Here is a 15,731-nt window from a genome sequence, read left to right on the forward strand (position 1 = left end):
TTGTGGGACATTTGTTTGAAGCTCTTATCAGAAAAGGACACCATGTAAATATTATTGAGAGCCCTGCTTGCTTGGAATACCTTGATACCGTGGCTTCTCTCACAATAAAGTATGATAAGAAAGGTCCGATCTCACATGAAGAGGATGTTGACATAGAGATGGCCATGTATGACGAGAGCAAGAAAGATGATGAAAATGCTAAAAGCTCTGGATATGATAGTGAGGACACCAGCAATAGTAAGGAAGCTAAAGAAAATGAATATGACATTGACCTTGCCTCAGAAGGTTACATAAAAAGACCACGAAGATATCTAGAGGTATGAAAACTTATCTTTAATTTTCTTTATTCATTTAAAGGCCTTTTTAAAATTATAATTAATTTAAAATTTTGAATCTCATAATTATTTTATCCTTTTATAGGAGAAGGGAAAGGAGGAGGATGAGGAGGACATAGCTGGAGTAGAGAATATAGAAAGCTCATCTCAAGAAAGCAAAGCTACTCTGGCTATCCATCGGATGACTCTAGAAAATAATCACACCTTGCAGCAAATGGAGAAGTCATTTTAAGTTAGGTTTCAAGTTCGAGAACAACCTCTTACTTTTCTATTCGATGAAGAGGTTATTTCAATCCTTATAAACTTCAAGAAAGAGGTTAATGACAAGGTCATAATAGCCATCCTTAGGTTTGACACAAACTTTTTCTTGACTTTATGCTTTTGTATTCCCATTGGATCAAATGAACTAATATTCTTTTCTTTTTATTGCAGTATGGTTTTAGAACAGCTTCCCCTATATATATAGAGATGTGCATATATGGTCGATCCTCTTGTTTCCAGTGTACTTAGCAATAAGCAGAAGACCATAGATGATATTTTTAAGTGGTTGCAACCTGTTGATTTGATTGCGGTGCAAGTTATCTTTACTGCATATCACGAGGAGTGAGTATCAATCCCTACTTAGCTTATCTCTTACATTGTGGAGGATTATATCATATAATAATTATTCTTAATTGATAATGCAGCTTGCATTGGAGCTTGGTGATTGTGGACATCTTAGCCAAGCAATGTCTCTTTGTCAATTAAATAGCATCTATCCATGGCAGTGTGTCAGAGTAAGTATAACCTACTTGTGTCATAATTACGTCAATGAGATGCATCCTATGCAATGCGCACATTCATTTATGTTATCTATTTTGATGTGTAGATCGGCTCGAAAGTTGGTAGGTGCTATAGATGCACTTATGCAAATGGAAGGTAACTTAGAAGATCAAATAGAGTATGTAACATGCCCCACAGCGAAGCAGAATGACGACCACAGTTGTGGGTGGAGAGCCGGATATAACTGCTTTTGCTCCTTGCTCAAATTTTTAATTTGAGCGGTGGTGAAACCTCATTGTCGACATATACATACTTGCATCTATATGCATTTATGTCATCTATCATTAAGGCATTTATTGATAACATGGTGGAGCATCCAGAGGAAACATTGGTTGCTACACCCATAAGTTGTCCTAATGTAACCGGTGTAAGCATGATTTCGTAACTCCCAGTATCTCTGCACAACCATACGATGCAATTTTTGCGATAACTTTTCACCGACCTACAGAGTAGTAATCGCACAGCAAAAACAGGACCTTTTTTTTAGTGCTTGCGGAGAACTTCCGCCTCCAAAACGGACCCCAAAATGACCTCGAATCAGAAAAATAAACTCACCCGAGCTTTGGCCGCTCCTGCAGCATATACTGCCCTCTCGCCACACCGCGAAGGGTGTCTCAATCTCAGTGCACTCTTGCACTTCCGACTGTGCTACCTGCATAGATTTTCTCCCAACTCGAAAAAAGGAAAGCAACACTGGTCCTCTTACCAGACACCGCAAACTTGGTTTGCTTTCTTGAGCTCCTTACCACGAACTAGGCTCTGATACCATGTGAAGATAGTGGGAGAGAAGGAAGGAGTCTCACTTGCAGCTTTCTCACATACACAATGGGGGAATACACGCAAAGGTGGACGCTGAAAACAATTTTCCTCTTCTTAGTTGTGTAAGCCAAAAGAACTCTCGTACAAAGAAATAAAAGAACCCTATGTGTGGGTCTCAAACCAAACTCAGCTAACTAAGGTGGCATACTAACTGAGCCACGAACTAGAGTACATAAGGATAGCTGTCATCCAGCCATTATTCATGGGCGGTGTACCAACCGCATCTGCAGCTAACAAGTCGGTGAAATAAATGCACAACGGTCACCCTGGCATATTACGAGTGGAGCTCGATATCTCAACACCATAGTGGTGGTCACAAAGGCGAACGCCTCATAGTGCTGGTGCTCTCGCATAATCCCTCGTATCCAGATGTTGAGGACCTTCAAAGCCCTCTGCTGTTGCTCCTATATAACGACTGAACGGTTGCCTTTGCGAGCTCCCCTTTCGCCACATTCACCCATCTAGTCATCTCTCCTATAGCCGACTGTATTATGGCTATCTGTGTCTCCATCTCTATGACGGATCCCTCCAAGCCCTGCTTAGGGTCCCGAGCTCCTCTCGGAGCTATGTGATGTCATGTCTGAGCCCCTGGATAAGGGTGCCCTGCTCACGTATAATGTGGATCTGCTCCTAGGTATAACGGGCCTGCTCCTCAGCATAATGTGTCAAATCTGCCTCGCAAGCCCAGATCCTCTGTATCTCAACCAATAGGGAGTCCCAAGCATCTGGTGGGGGCCTAAGAAATCCTGGTCTGGGTGGGAACTGGATCTCGAGAGGGGTTGGAATGAAGGTGGGCTACTGAGGTTTTACTGAGGGTGGGGACAACGTGATCTGGGCAGGGGAGTGGTGTGTAGTAGTGAGGCCGGATGAGGCGATGAAGGGTGGTTCACTGAGAGGTAGAGGGGATACGAGGGAGAAGTACTATGGAGCCGTGATTAATGGGACTTGGGATGGGGCTACTAGGGGGGAGGCCTGTGATGATGCAAGAGAGGGAGGGGAGAGGTGACGTAGATGATGAGGCCAATGCGGATGATGGCAAAGTGGTGGTGGTAATCATAGTGGTCAAGGCTGTGGTGAGCGACATGGCTTTCAATGGGCCCCTTTCTTCTGGACCACGGTGTTGTCCACTGTCAAACCGCTCCGATTGTTGCATTTGTTGAAGTCCTCCATGTTGAGTTGCTTTTGTGTTTTTCCCTTGTAACTGTTTCCCTTTCCCATCTCCTCGTGTATGTATATTTGGACCGAAGGGTCTCCCACCTGAGTGAGTCCCTATTCTCATCCCCCTTTGTCCATTATGGTAGAGGACTAGGGTCAAAGGCGGGGAGGCAACAGGTGAAGGAGTTGCAGGTGAGTGGGGGTTGCAGGAGGGTGGAGCTGCAAGCGGGTGGGGGGAGCAACAAGAGCGAAGGGTTGAAAGAGGCAGTGGACGAAGGAGGCAGCGAGCACGGGAGGGGACTGCAGGCGGGCGTCGGAAGGAGTTGCAAGCCACGAGGCTAGACAGAGAGGGAAGCTAGGTGGGGAGGGAGCGATAGGCGAGGCTAGGCGAGTAGGGAGGGAGCTGCAGGCAACAAGGCTAGGCGGATAGGAGGGGGGAGCTGCAAGCGGTGAGGCTAGGCGGGTAGGAAGGGAGGGTAGGCAAGTAGGGAGGGAGGCTGAGCGGGTAGGGAGGGAGCGAGCGGGTGAGGGCGGAGCAACAAAGCGACGAGGCTAGGCGAGTAGGGAGGGAGCTGCTCACAGGAGAGCAAGGCAATGCAGGTGGACAGGGCTGCACGGGTGGAGGGCATGCAATGCAGGTGGAGGGCAAAGCTGCAATGCAACGCGAGTGGAGGGCAGGGCAGAAGTGAGGGAGGAGCAACGACCAAACGGGGAGCAACGAGCGAGCAAGGAGCAGAGCGAGCAGGGAGCAAAGCGGGCGAGCGGACAAGGAGCAAAGCGAGGAGCAGCCGAGCGAGCAGAGAGTAGACATACACTCTTTGGTAGAGTATGAAAACCTATCAAACCTAGGATTGGGACCCTCCCTAGGCATTGTTAGTTCTTAGCACTAGTTCTGTAAACACTATATGACGTACACCACTGTTTCATATGTTTGGAAAGAACAAAAAATTGACTTTGACAATCCATTCACTTGTAATTTTAAAAACAATACAAGACATAAATGTGTCCTTTTAAAGGTTTAAAAAGAAAACAATAATTTTTTTCGAAGAATTTGTTTTGTCTATGCTCAATCTACATTAGCCTAACACTATGAAAAAAGCATTGGCATGGGAAAGAAACAAATCATATACCAAAAATACATGATGCTAAATAGAGGTCCGTATCACAAGGATTGGATGTAAAGAACATATGAAAAAAAACAATATGCTTTGAAGAAAAAAATCATTTGATAACTTCCTTCAAGATGATCAATCTACGCGACCAAGAAGATTGTGAAAAAAATTTGGCATGTGAAGAAAAACAATAAATCATGATTACACATGTTTCTATCACTCTTTTGACATCGACAACTGGAGAAGGCCACACATGAGAACAGGTAAAGATATATCATCTTCTGCTATTTTTCTCTTCAATTCCTGACTGGGAAAAACGAGCTCGCAAGATCTTTAAAACATCCTCTAGTTTTACATCCTGCAGAGCAAGGAGAACCATTGCATGATATAAAACGTCTGCCATCTCAGATGCAGTGCGATTTTTCCCTTCATTGTCCTCAAGGGTTCTGCAAAGTTCGTCTGCTTCTTCACTGAAAAAAAAGAGGGCCTATGACCTACTTCAGAATCATCTGATCATTATCAAAAGGACAACACATCAACAGTAAAAAATAGTGGATATTTAGTGTTATAGTTAAGAAAATAAGACCACGCACCGAACACTTTAGCTAACCATCCACTGGTCACAACCTACAAACTTGCATGCACATACGTGCACTCAAATAATGTATGAACAAAGCTGGCACAAGGAATTTAGGGGGCCGCATGGAGTTGTTGAGCAGGGTATGCCCATGCAGCCTCTGTGTTGTGCACAAGAAGTATAGAGTGCACATGCGCCTACATGGCCGTGGATGTGCATGGGTGCTCCTGCTAATGCCCATTTACAGCTACAATACATTTCTACATAGATGTCAATGGATGTATCATGTGCAAACATGCAGCGGAAGAGAACAGGAGGGAGAAAAGGGAGAGGGCGGCCGCGCGGGGGGTTGGGGGGAGAGCATTCCACAACTCCAGCACCTTTAAAAATCGCATGAATAAGAGTTCAGAGGCAGAATTCACGAGTGTGTGTGCGCGTGTGTGTGTGAAAGAGAGATTGTAATTTCACCCAAAAAAAGTGTGTGTGAGATTGTCTACATGACACATGTGCGGGATTTAGTTTATCTTGTCTTCTTGTTATATAATGATATCTTCTGATGCTTGTAACTGCCAGACCCTTTTTTAGGGACTGCTTTTTGTGATATAATGAACACCCCCCCCCCCCCCAAAAAAAAAAAAGAAATGTGTGTGTGTGTGTGTACACATTTGACCAAAAAAAAGTGTGAGTATACACAAATACATAACACACATATCAATAGATACATACATACATAGATGAAGGGAGAGAGAGAGAGAGAGAGAGAGAGAGAGAGAGAGAGAACCGTATTTTCGAGCACAGTAAGTCATGATTTTGGAGAAGCTTGTGTGTCCAAGAAGGCTTTAAAGATGCAGACATTGAGTTCCCTTCAACTTCATCTTTTCGTTTACCAATAGTCTTCTCCAAAGAGTATAAAGTAGTTGATGCATAGCTCTTCGATGTAGCCTTCAAAAGAGACAAAAGTACGTATCAGATATTCACAGCAGCAACAAGAAATTCAATCCGTAAGATCAGACTACTGGGAACCACATCAGACCTGGATATCTTTACCTACATCACGTGCAGGAGTGAAATAGCAAGTCTCTGCACCTGTATGACATGTCGGCCCATCAGGCTTCCCTAAATATATGATCTGTGGCATTCCAAACAGGTCATAAGTTGATATCTCACTGCTTCTGACATATATGCCATGCAATAGTGACATTTAGATAGGTGAGACGAGTAGCAGAGCTTACTGAATCCCGGTCACAGTCCAAAAACATATCAATCACATTGATGAAGTTGGAAGATGTCTCTCCCTTGGTCCAGAGAGCTGAACGCGAACGGCTGTAAAAAGTGGCCCTACCAGATACAATTGTTGCAGACACAGCATCACGATTTGCAAAACCCTGCATTAAGATGGCCCCAGTGTCAATATGCTGGGCAATTGCTACTATTAAGCCATTCCTGTCCCACTTGATTGTGCTGAGAGTTGCCTCCACCTGTTCCATGCAAAAAAGGGTATCTAATCAAGAGCAGGGTATAACAAGCACCAAAGTTATATGACACAGTTATCAAATATCATACCTGCAAATCACATATATTGCAATCCTAAAACCTCCAGTATAAGAGCTAATAAAGACATCTATCAATTGATAGTGTGAGATTGTTTTGTAACGTTGAACATCTTATTTAATTTATACCTAGAATAATCAATAACAAATAAAATCAGCAGAGTTTCCCTCCTCAGGAGCAGCCTGAAGCCACTCCCTTGGGCCTCACACTGGGGGTGAAGGAGAGTGGAAGGTGTGCTGCAGACTGAGTTCCCTAGAGACTGGACCTTGGCTGTCTTCTAGGGCAGTGAGGTGTTGTGATCAATATCTTCAGGAGCAGCAAACCTGCAGCAGACAGGAGCAGCAGTTACGGCATTCTTGGACCTACTCCCAAGAGGTGAAGAAGACCTACAGAGAGCTGCAGACTGAGCTAGCAAGGTGCTGCCCACCTAGGCTGATTCACAAGCAGTAAGGTGGATAGCAATATACATAGCATTCTGTTCAACTATACAAATTTCTACTTTTATGAAAAAAAAAGATTTTGCAGAGCATCTATTAGCGCGTCTATGTATGCGTCTTTCTTTTTTTTTTTCTATAGAGCATCTAATTAAAGCACGTCTATAGGCACGTCTGTCTGTTATATAGACACGCCTATCACCGTCAAAAGACGAGGACTGGAGAAGATTCAGCTTTCTATGCTAGATCAAAGAAAGGTAAGGGTAAGGACTCTGGTAACCCATCTTCTTCTGATGATAAAAAGAGAAAGAAGAAGATCAAGTGCTTCTATTGTAACAAGGCAGGGCACAAGCAAAATGAGTGCCGAAAGAAGATTGCAGATGAGAAGAACGGAGTAAAGATAGTCCAGCAACAGCGTGCAGGCAGTACCAGTAGAGCTGTTCGTAGCAATTGAGGAGATTTGCACGGAGGCAGTTCATGTACCTACGGATGAACCTTGGATTATTGACACTCGTGCATCGCGCCACACGACTAGTCGGAAGGATTGGTATACCTCTCTACAGCCAGTAGGGAATGACATCCTGGTAATAGTCGGCAATGATGCAAGCATTCTGCTACTCCATTTTGCTGTGATGTATGTGGTGGGGGTTTCTGCCTCTTGATCCCATGACTTTTGCAGTAACTTTCGAATCCACCTCTGTCTGATCTCAACTTCTTCATCTTCCTCCCCGATTCTTTCTCGACCATTACATGCCATTCTTTGAACTTACTCAAAGCCTCATCTTTAGTCTTCAGGAAGTATATCCATATCCTTCTACTATAGTCGTTGATCAGCATCATGAAGTAGTAGGAACCACCCAAAGCTTCTGTCTCCATCTTTCCACAGAGGTCCGTGTGAAGAGCTCTAGAGGATCCTTTGCCCTGCTGGCCTCTTTAGGAAAGGGCTGCTGATGCTGCTTGCCCATCATGCAAGCTTCACATACATCGGGCAGATCTGTAATTTTTGGTAGGTCTACAATCATTCCACCTTTATGCATCTCCTTTAAAGAACTAACGTTAAGATGACCAAACCTCTCATGCCACAGCTTAGTGTTCTTCACAGCGGCTCGAGCACGGAAAGCTGAGAGTTTGTAGATGTTGTTGTGCCGTGTACCTTTACCAATGACCTTCCCTTGAAGATCCAGAATCTGTGCACCATTCTTATCGAATTGAACTTTGAGGTCCCGTTCCGTGATCGTAGAAACGGACAACAAGTTCCTCTTGATATCTGACACATAAAGAACATCGAACAATTGTTTTACAACTCCATCTGACTTAAGAGCAATCGTACCTTTTCCTTTGCTAGACATCATCTACGAAATGGGTAGGAGTATGATGAAAGGAAAAGATTTGCCAAAGACTCTCTAGGCTGAAGCATGTAACATGGCAGTTTACATTCTGAATCGTAGCTACACGAAGGCTGTGAATGGGATGACTCCACTGCAGGCCTTTTCTAAGAAACCTTCAGCTGCACATTTCAGAGTTTTTGGATGTGACTGTTTTGTGCATGTCCCAAATGCTAACAGGACCAAATGGGAACTGAAGAGCCGCAAGTGTATTTTCTTGGGCTACAGCGAAGAGACGAAGGATTACCGTCTCTATAACCCTGTTACCAAGAAGGTAGTAGTCAGTCGCGATGTGGTCTTCTCAGGACAACCGCATCAATTGGAGGAGGATGCTTCCTTCCCAGACAACCAGGACCAGGATATCCATCCAGTACAACCACCAACAGCAGACCGAACTTCCCCAACAGTATTCAAGATAAAGAAGAAGAAGAAGAGCCTGCAAAACCACAACGGCAATGGCCATTCCCAAAGTGGGTAAAGCAGCTTTTGGACAGCAGAGAACCTCCAGCCATTGAGGAGGAACCATCCGAACACCGCCGGTCCAAGAGATTAGAGGAGCAAAGAAGGGCGCAGGAACACTTGGTCAACTATGCTTTGATGACAGAGGTGATACGTGCTGATGAACCCAAGTGTTTTGAAGAGACACAGGGTGATGATAGGTGGATGGAGGCTATGCAGTCGGAGTATGGCTCCATAATTAAGAACAACACTTAGGACCTTGTGGATCGACCACCAAAACGCAAGGTAATCGGCACCAACTGGGTATACAAGACCAAGTACAAGTCCGACGGCACGTTGGATAAGTACAAGGCTCGGCTCGTGGTAAAAGGATTCACATAGGTACATGGTTTTGATTATCAGGATACTTTTGCTCCCACAGCTCGACTAACCACAATTCGCAGTGTTCTGGCTTTAGCTGCCCAGGGAAGTTGGCCCGTGTTTCAAATGGATGTAAAATCCACCTTTCTGAATGGAGATATCAAGGAGGAGGTATACGTGGAACGACCACCAGGTTTTGAGATCCCCGGTAGTAGGCATCAATCTGCTGGTACCATGCTCGTGGGGCTTGTTTCAATCCGTCGAAACGTGGGCACCATGCAAGAGAAAATAAGGGCAAGGCAAAACAGAGGCCCAAAATGGAGTTTTGTGTTTCTAAAACGGCACCCGTTTCTGGACACTATGGAAAGAATATCATTGTTCAAAAGAGAGTCTTTTACAAGGAACTCATTACCTTTTCTGGAATTAGCCAATTTCTTCCATTCTCTCTTGAGCTTCGGGCATAAACGAAGCAACTGTGTAAAAGTTATATTGGCTGTCCTCCCCTTCAAATCATTCATCAGGACATATTCTTCATGACCTTGACCAATATGCAAATCTGAAGTTTTGTAATGCTATCTAGGCTTCTGACTCTTCCTTTTAGGCTGAAGCCTGAGATAAAACTCCACATGCTTCCCTTTCTTTGCAGAGGGTCCATTCTTTCCTGTTGCACTCCTTGTTCTCTTCGCCACTGACATGATCTCTGGAATAGTCTCCACACTAATCAGGCTGATTGCCTTCCCTTTTCCCTTATCTTCCCATTTGACTTCACTGGGAGAGGGCTGGTTCAGATCTTTCACTTCCACATTAAAGTCCCATGACCTATCATTTGTCTTTTGCATTACAGGATAGACTTCTCCACCTACTCTAGCTAATTTATCACAGTGAGGGCTGATATGTCCCCACTCTCCACAGTTCCAATTACTTATATAACCCCGACCTCTTCCTGCTCCAGCTGAGCTTCCTTCACGTCTTGCGAATGCATCCCCCCTTATTATTCTGTGAGCCTCGGCCTCTTCCTCTCCCACTTGTCTCCATCCAATTCAAGCTCAGTGACTTCATCAATTCTACTGCCTCATGCAAATCTTTCTTAAGTGCATCCTCAAGCATAGGAGCAAATACAATCTCCATCTCTGCGTATGCGCTCACCACTTCAGGACTACTGACCAATGTCTTCAGCTCTTCTTGCATGCCTAATTACTGTAGTCTCTTAACCTTCCATTCCTTTTCTCCCTCTCTCAATATGCGCTCACCACTTCAGGATTCCGCTCCGCTCCAATCTTTTTCCTTTTCATTGTCACACCCAGATGTATTTGACTATGTATGATCAGACTTGGGACTCAGCACGTGATGATGCTCGTTTAGTAGCTCCACCCTTACTGTGGTTTGTATCAGGTTTCCTTTCAATCTCATAGACCCATCGGTCTTCCGAAGACTCTAATAAATTTTCTTTCTTTCTTTCTTTCTAGCCACTCTAACTGCTTCTTCAAAGCTGTCCAAATTCTTCAGCTCTACCTTTAATCTGAGTCTAAGCTTCAGACCTGCTATGAAACGATCACTCTTGATCATTTGTGAAGGCACCTTTGGAGTAAGGGCTTCACACCATAAACTCCATAATCTACCAAATTGTATTAAGTATTGATTTACTCCCTGATCCTCTTCCTGCCTCATCTTGCATAACTCCTTCCACACCTCATTTGGGCTCTTTGCCTGCGCGAATCTCGCAATAAAGGCAATTCTCACAAAACCGGCAAAATAACCTTCACTCAAAATCTTCATCCCTACACACATCTACGCTCAATACATCCTCTGGCCAAATATCATCAGGGAAACATACAACATCTGCCCACTCTTCATCACCCACATGCACTACTAGAGTCCAATAATTTCCATGAACCACAGAAAGTAAAATCTCAACATAGAATCCCTCAAATAAAAGACCACGTATCCGTGGCCCAAGATCAAGTGATATAATCATTTTTTCACTTTGACAGCAGCAGTAGAAACATCTGAGGCCAGGACTCCAGTGGGATCAGCTTAGTGTCGGTAACTCTCATAGACAGAGCAATATCATCAGCATCCAGAGCATGTAACCACAACACAAGAACTCTAAACGGACTCTTACAAACTGTCTGAGAGAGGGCACTGATATACACAAGAATCACATCTCAAAAATGCACAACATGAAGACTATTTATATATGCATGACTGCCATTGTCTTCCCTTGAGTCGTATCCTATGACAAGTCCACACATGAACAATTCCGATTTTCTTTGTCTTCAAGTAGCCAACTGCCTTGAATACTCAAAACTGCCACCCTGTAAGAGAACCTACACCAAGAGCTACACAAGCACTTAATGGATTGCACCTTAGACTCCATGAACAGCCCTCTCTTGCCCATCGTCTTGCCATCACTACAAGGTCTCCTTCTATAATCAACAATGAGTACCGGGTTCCTGCAACCACCTGAGCATACACGCTGTCTTTCAAGCCATTACATGGAACTATTCACAGCCAAAGTCTCTCCATCGAGGACCTGCCTGGCTAAAGCTTTTCCACCTCCAGCCTTGTAAGCTTTTGTGTGCTTATATGACGACTAGCTAGCTCAAGACCTGTGCAAACAAATTCGCCTCAGCCCTTGAATTCTGCACCAGCTTCTATACTTGTTTATCCAGCCCGTGCTCTTGCTGCAGCAACCCTGTCATCCATCTCTACCTTCATGCTATAATAGCTACCTCGTAGCTACTCTCCCGCTCATTGTGTACCCAGCTCATATAGTAGTGACACCCACGGCCAACCAGGAGCTCCCCACACATTAGCCTCAGCTGGTAACCCGTCACCCGTCTCCTACATGAGATTATAGTTGCCACTCAGCCTCTCAACTCATAGAGCACCCATGCCATTGATAAGGACACTCCCGGCCTGCTTCTTAGCGACGCCATAGCCAAGTCTCTATAAGACTCGCAAGAGCAAACAGCCCGACCTCTCCTTCATGAGATGATTCATGGCCTCACATCAAGAACTCTAGTGTCGTGGCTTCTCTCATGGACCTGGCACACACGCTCTCTTTCATCCAAGGTATCCCAGCCCCAACAATAGAGATGACATGCTTCTGTTCAGTGACTCACGACCAGCAACAGCCCACTCCTTCAGCCGGATCCGAGCAGCTCTCCAAAACAACAGTCATGCCCTCCAACCAAACTCCCAGCCTCCCAGTCGTCAAGCCTGTCGTCTAAGATCCTCTCTTACGTGATGACCTAACACAGCTGCTTTCTCTACTCACACACACAGAGCTCTTCCTTGGCTCTTCCAGCTTTAGCCACGGCCTCTCCTTCACGATGATAGCTGCTTGCAGTACACCCATGTCGCCATGATCCTCCAGCCACCTACAGAGATGATCCCTCGATTGATTCCTTGGACTCCTACTTCCCCTTTGCTAGTCTATAACCTTCCTCTCACAAGAGCCCCCGCCTCCCATTCCTGAAGCTCCCACCTTGCCACTTTCACGTATATCCAGCTCATCATAGCCACATGCATGCATGCCTTTCTTGATATGAGCCATGTCATCACTGGCCTTTTCACCACTCTTCCACCCTGCCTTCAAACTTAATACCAAGGTATTAATGCCCACAGCAATTGCTGTGGCAGCCTCTTTGCAATTAATTGGGGGCGGAGTTGTATGATTCCTACATACCTCCCACCACTTTGATCCAACCTAACTATAGATCTCCCTCTATCTCTACCTTAAAAAACCCCAAGGATAGTACACACAAATGCTTGCCACCAACATGTAGTGCTAAGTCACTCACAAACTACCACATATTATGAACACAATCCCGACACACGGTGAATTTACAAGACACCCATGACAAAAAATGCACATGCTCTCATGCACATAATGACTCGGAACAACCATGAAAGACGTATGTCATCCCATAACAAACACACCGCCACACTGGATACCATGCTCTGGAGTATCTAGTGAACCCACACTGCACATCATCATTTCTCATCGAGACCCTGCAAAAAAAAACATTCACAAACTCAAGAGTTTTTACATCAGTGAAGATCCTTTTGATAGAAGGGTGCTCACAGAGCCCAAAATCAAAACAACATGACTGTGTGCAAGACTATGTGCCTACCAACCAGCATGCAACAAGTGAAAACCTTTTTCACAATTTTATCTACACAACGCAAGGCTTAGCCTTGCTTGGCAGCCTGGCTGTTGCAGCCTCCACCTCTTTTCTCCCTTTCAGGCTGCCTTTTGATAATGCATGAAGGCTGTTTGCAAACCTTGTAGCTTGCAAAACGCCTTCCCGCCTCCTATCCCTTCCGCCTCGCACCTCCTCCCAACCTATTGCCTCTCCCGCCATTCCGCCTCCTGCTTCATCTTTCTCCTTTGCCTCCCCCGCCTCTCCCGCCCTCTTCCTCCCCCCATAGGTGCTCCACCTTCCTTCCACTCCTTCACTCCCTCCTTCTCCTCTACCCTTCCCTTCCATCCTCTCCACTTCTCTCCTCCGCCTCTTCGCCTCACCCCCCCCTTGGACACCCTTTCTTCATCTCCCCCTCTTTTTTCTCATCTGTCTCCGTGCAACGGGAGCATTTGTGCTTGTTAAGGTGAAAGAAAATCTTAGTGGTGACCCTTGGTCTGGCCAAAGGGGCTCTATGGCAGCACCCTCAACTCCCACAGCCGTTAAGGTTCTTCTTTCCCCAGCTGACAAGCAACAATTACAGCAGGCAATTCAATCCCTTCAGGACAAGGTGCTCGTGGGTAGAATTGTGGGCCTCGCACCTACATGGAGACAGGTGTGAGAGTCGGTCTAGGCGAGCTTGACTTTAGAGGGCGACCACATCCAGGAGATCACCATCTATGGAAGAGGCGTTTTCCTCATCCAGTTGAGCTCCCCCAACAATGGACACTACCTCGACACTCGTGGAGCAGAGCCCCATGCTCCTTGGCCCGCATCTAGTTTACCTCTTTCCTTGGTATCATGGGTTTACAGTGAAGGACATGGACACGACACACCATGTTCCACGTTTTCCAGTTACGCTCCGCTTCCCAGTGCTCCCCAAGGAGTATCAAGCCATCCTCCCCTCCATTGGTCGAGCACTTGGCACTATGCATCCCCAAGATCAGACTGGTGGTTGAGAGCCTAGAGTCCCTCCTAGAGTTGATCCTCCTAGAAATCCTTGAAGGGGGCACACTTCACCAGTGTGTGGAGATTTTCGGGCTACCAGGCCCGTGTCTTCGGTGCAGACAGATAGGTCACCTCGCCAAAGATTGCCCCCGTGGCCACCCTAGAGCGCCTCCCCTCCCTCCCCCGCAGAGTAGGCAGAGCCAGCAGACCAAAGTCGCGCGCCCCCTCAGAGAGAAGAAGCAGGAGTCTCAGACCCCCTGGGTGACCCCTTCAAAAGAAAAATGAACCCAGTTTAAAAAGAAAAAGAAACCAAGCAAATTAGCTCGCAAGCGCCGCAGGCAGAGAGCCAAACGCAAAGAGAGAGAGAGAGAGAGAGAAGATTGTCCGCAAGGCACCTGAGGAGGAGCCGTAGCAGCAACAGGAGCCCTTGCGTGGGGATCCACCTCCCTCAGCGGAAGGGGTCACCGCCCAACCACATGTTCCTCACATGGCAAAGGTTCAACATCGGCATCCACCCTCGCATCAACAACGAACCCCAGGAGTTCCTGATATGGCGATCGCCGCGCCGACGATAGTCAGACAACGGTTGAGGAGGAGCGGATCCAGAACCCCGACAAGCCTGATCAACAGGGGAAGCCTGTGATCGCCCCCTTCCCTCCCCCCCCTCCCCCTCCCCCTCCCCCTCCAAAGCCCTCCCCCCTTTGCCCTCCACTTCCCCCCCTGATTCCCCCCCCCCCCCCCGCCCCCTGCTGTGATCACTCTCACCACCTGCCCCCTTCCCTCTGCCCCCCCACCTCCTCTCGCCCCCTTCCCTTCGCCCCCCTCTCCACCTCTGCAGTAGGTTCCTCAGCCTCCCCCCCCTCCCAAGCTCCGACACCCCTGCTAGCAGGCAAGGGTAAGACGACGTCCCCTCCTGCTCCCTCACAGTAGCATCAGGCCCATCCAGGGAGGGAGCCAGAGGGACGAGGCTCGTCCTCTAGGTTAAATGCCCTCCACCTAAAGCCTGGGCACCCCTTACCGCGGGACTTCTAGAAATTGGGACCCTTGAATTACCTGGAGATCCCGGACTCCTATCCTTTACCGCTGGAGGTAACGCTTACGATCCTGCAGCCACGGAAGAAGGGTTTAATCAACGCAGTGGGCTCTCAGACACACCCCATTTGGAGCTTCCAGTTTGCCTCCACAGGGTTGGAGAAGTGGACCCCAGAGGTGCTTGATGCTATTATGGGGACCAGATTGCACACATGGAGTGGATGGGAGCACAGGGACTGGATCTTTGGTACGCCCATGGTGCGAAGGTGAATTTCCAGCTGAGCTTCACGCAAGAGGAGCCCATGTGTGGTTTCACTATAGGAGTTATCAGATTGCCGCTTGAGGCAACGGTGGATCATGCAGACTACTGGCCCCTCTACAAGTGTGCGGAGCAGTTCGGGGTGGAATTCTCCTTCATGATGAAGTGGGCACGGAAGTTCGGTGTTGAGCCGATATCCACCCTAGTACGTCGTTGCACAGACACGGACTATTCACCGTCCAAACCCCCGACAAAGTCACTCAAGGCAGTCTTTCTGGAACAGGCACCCACTCACA

The 15,731-nt window shown here is 46.8% G+C and overlaps 1 protein-coding gene across 2 annotated transcripts in view; it reads right to left on the reverse strand.

Moving 5' to 3' along the window:
- Positions 1–4,496: 4,496 nt before the first annotated feature.
- AT-IE (histidine biosynthesis bifunctional protein (HISIE)) overlaps positions 4,497–15,731 on the reverse strand; it is a 56,441-nt gene continuing 45,206 nt past the window's right edge. For both annotated transcript variants that reach the window (XM_087393556.1, XM_087393557.1), the window contains 4 exons: positions 6,053–6,298; positions 5,854–5,949; positions 5,602–5,762; positions 4,497–4,713 (listed from right to left, as the gene is read on the reverse strand). In XM_087393556.1, coding sequence (XP_087249682.1) covers positions 4,518–4,713; positions 5,602–5,762; positions 5,854–5,949; positions 6,053–6,298 — 699 coding nt within the window. In that variant the 3' untranslated portion in view covers positions 4,497–4,517. The remainder of the gene's footprint in view (positions 4,714–5,601; positions 5,763–5,853; positions 5,950–6,052; positions 6,299–15,731) is intronic.

Source organism: Dipteris shenzhenensis, chromosome 22 (genome assembly GCF_047967505.1).
Source record: "Dipteris shenzhenensis isolate YYH24624 ecotype China chromosome 22, Dip_SZ_1.0, whole genome shotgun sequence".
In the NCBI taxonomy this organism is placed as follows: Eukaryota; Viridiplantae; Streptophyta; class Polypodiopsida; order Gleicheniales; family Dipteridaceae; genus Dipteris; species Dipteris shenzhenensis.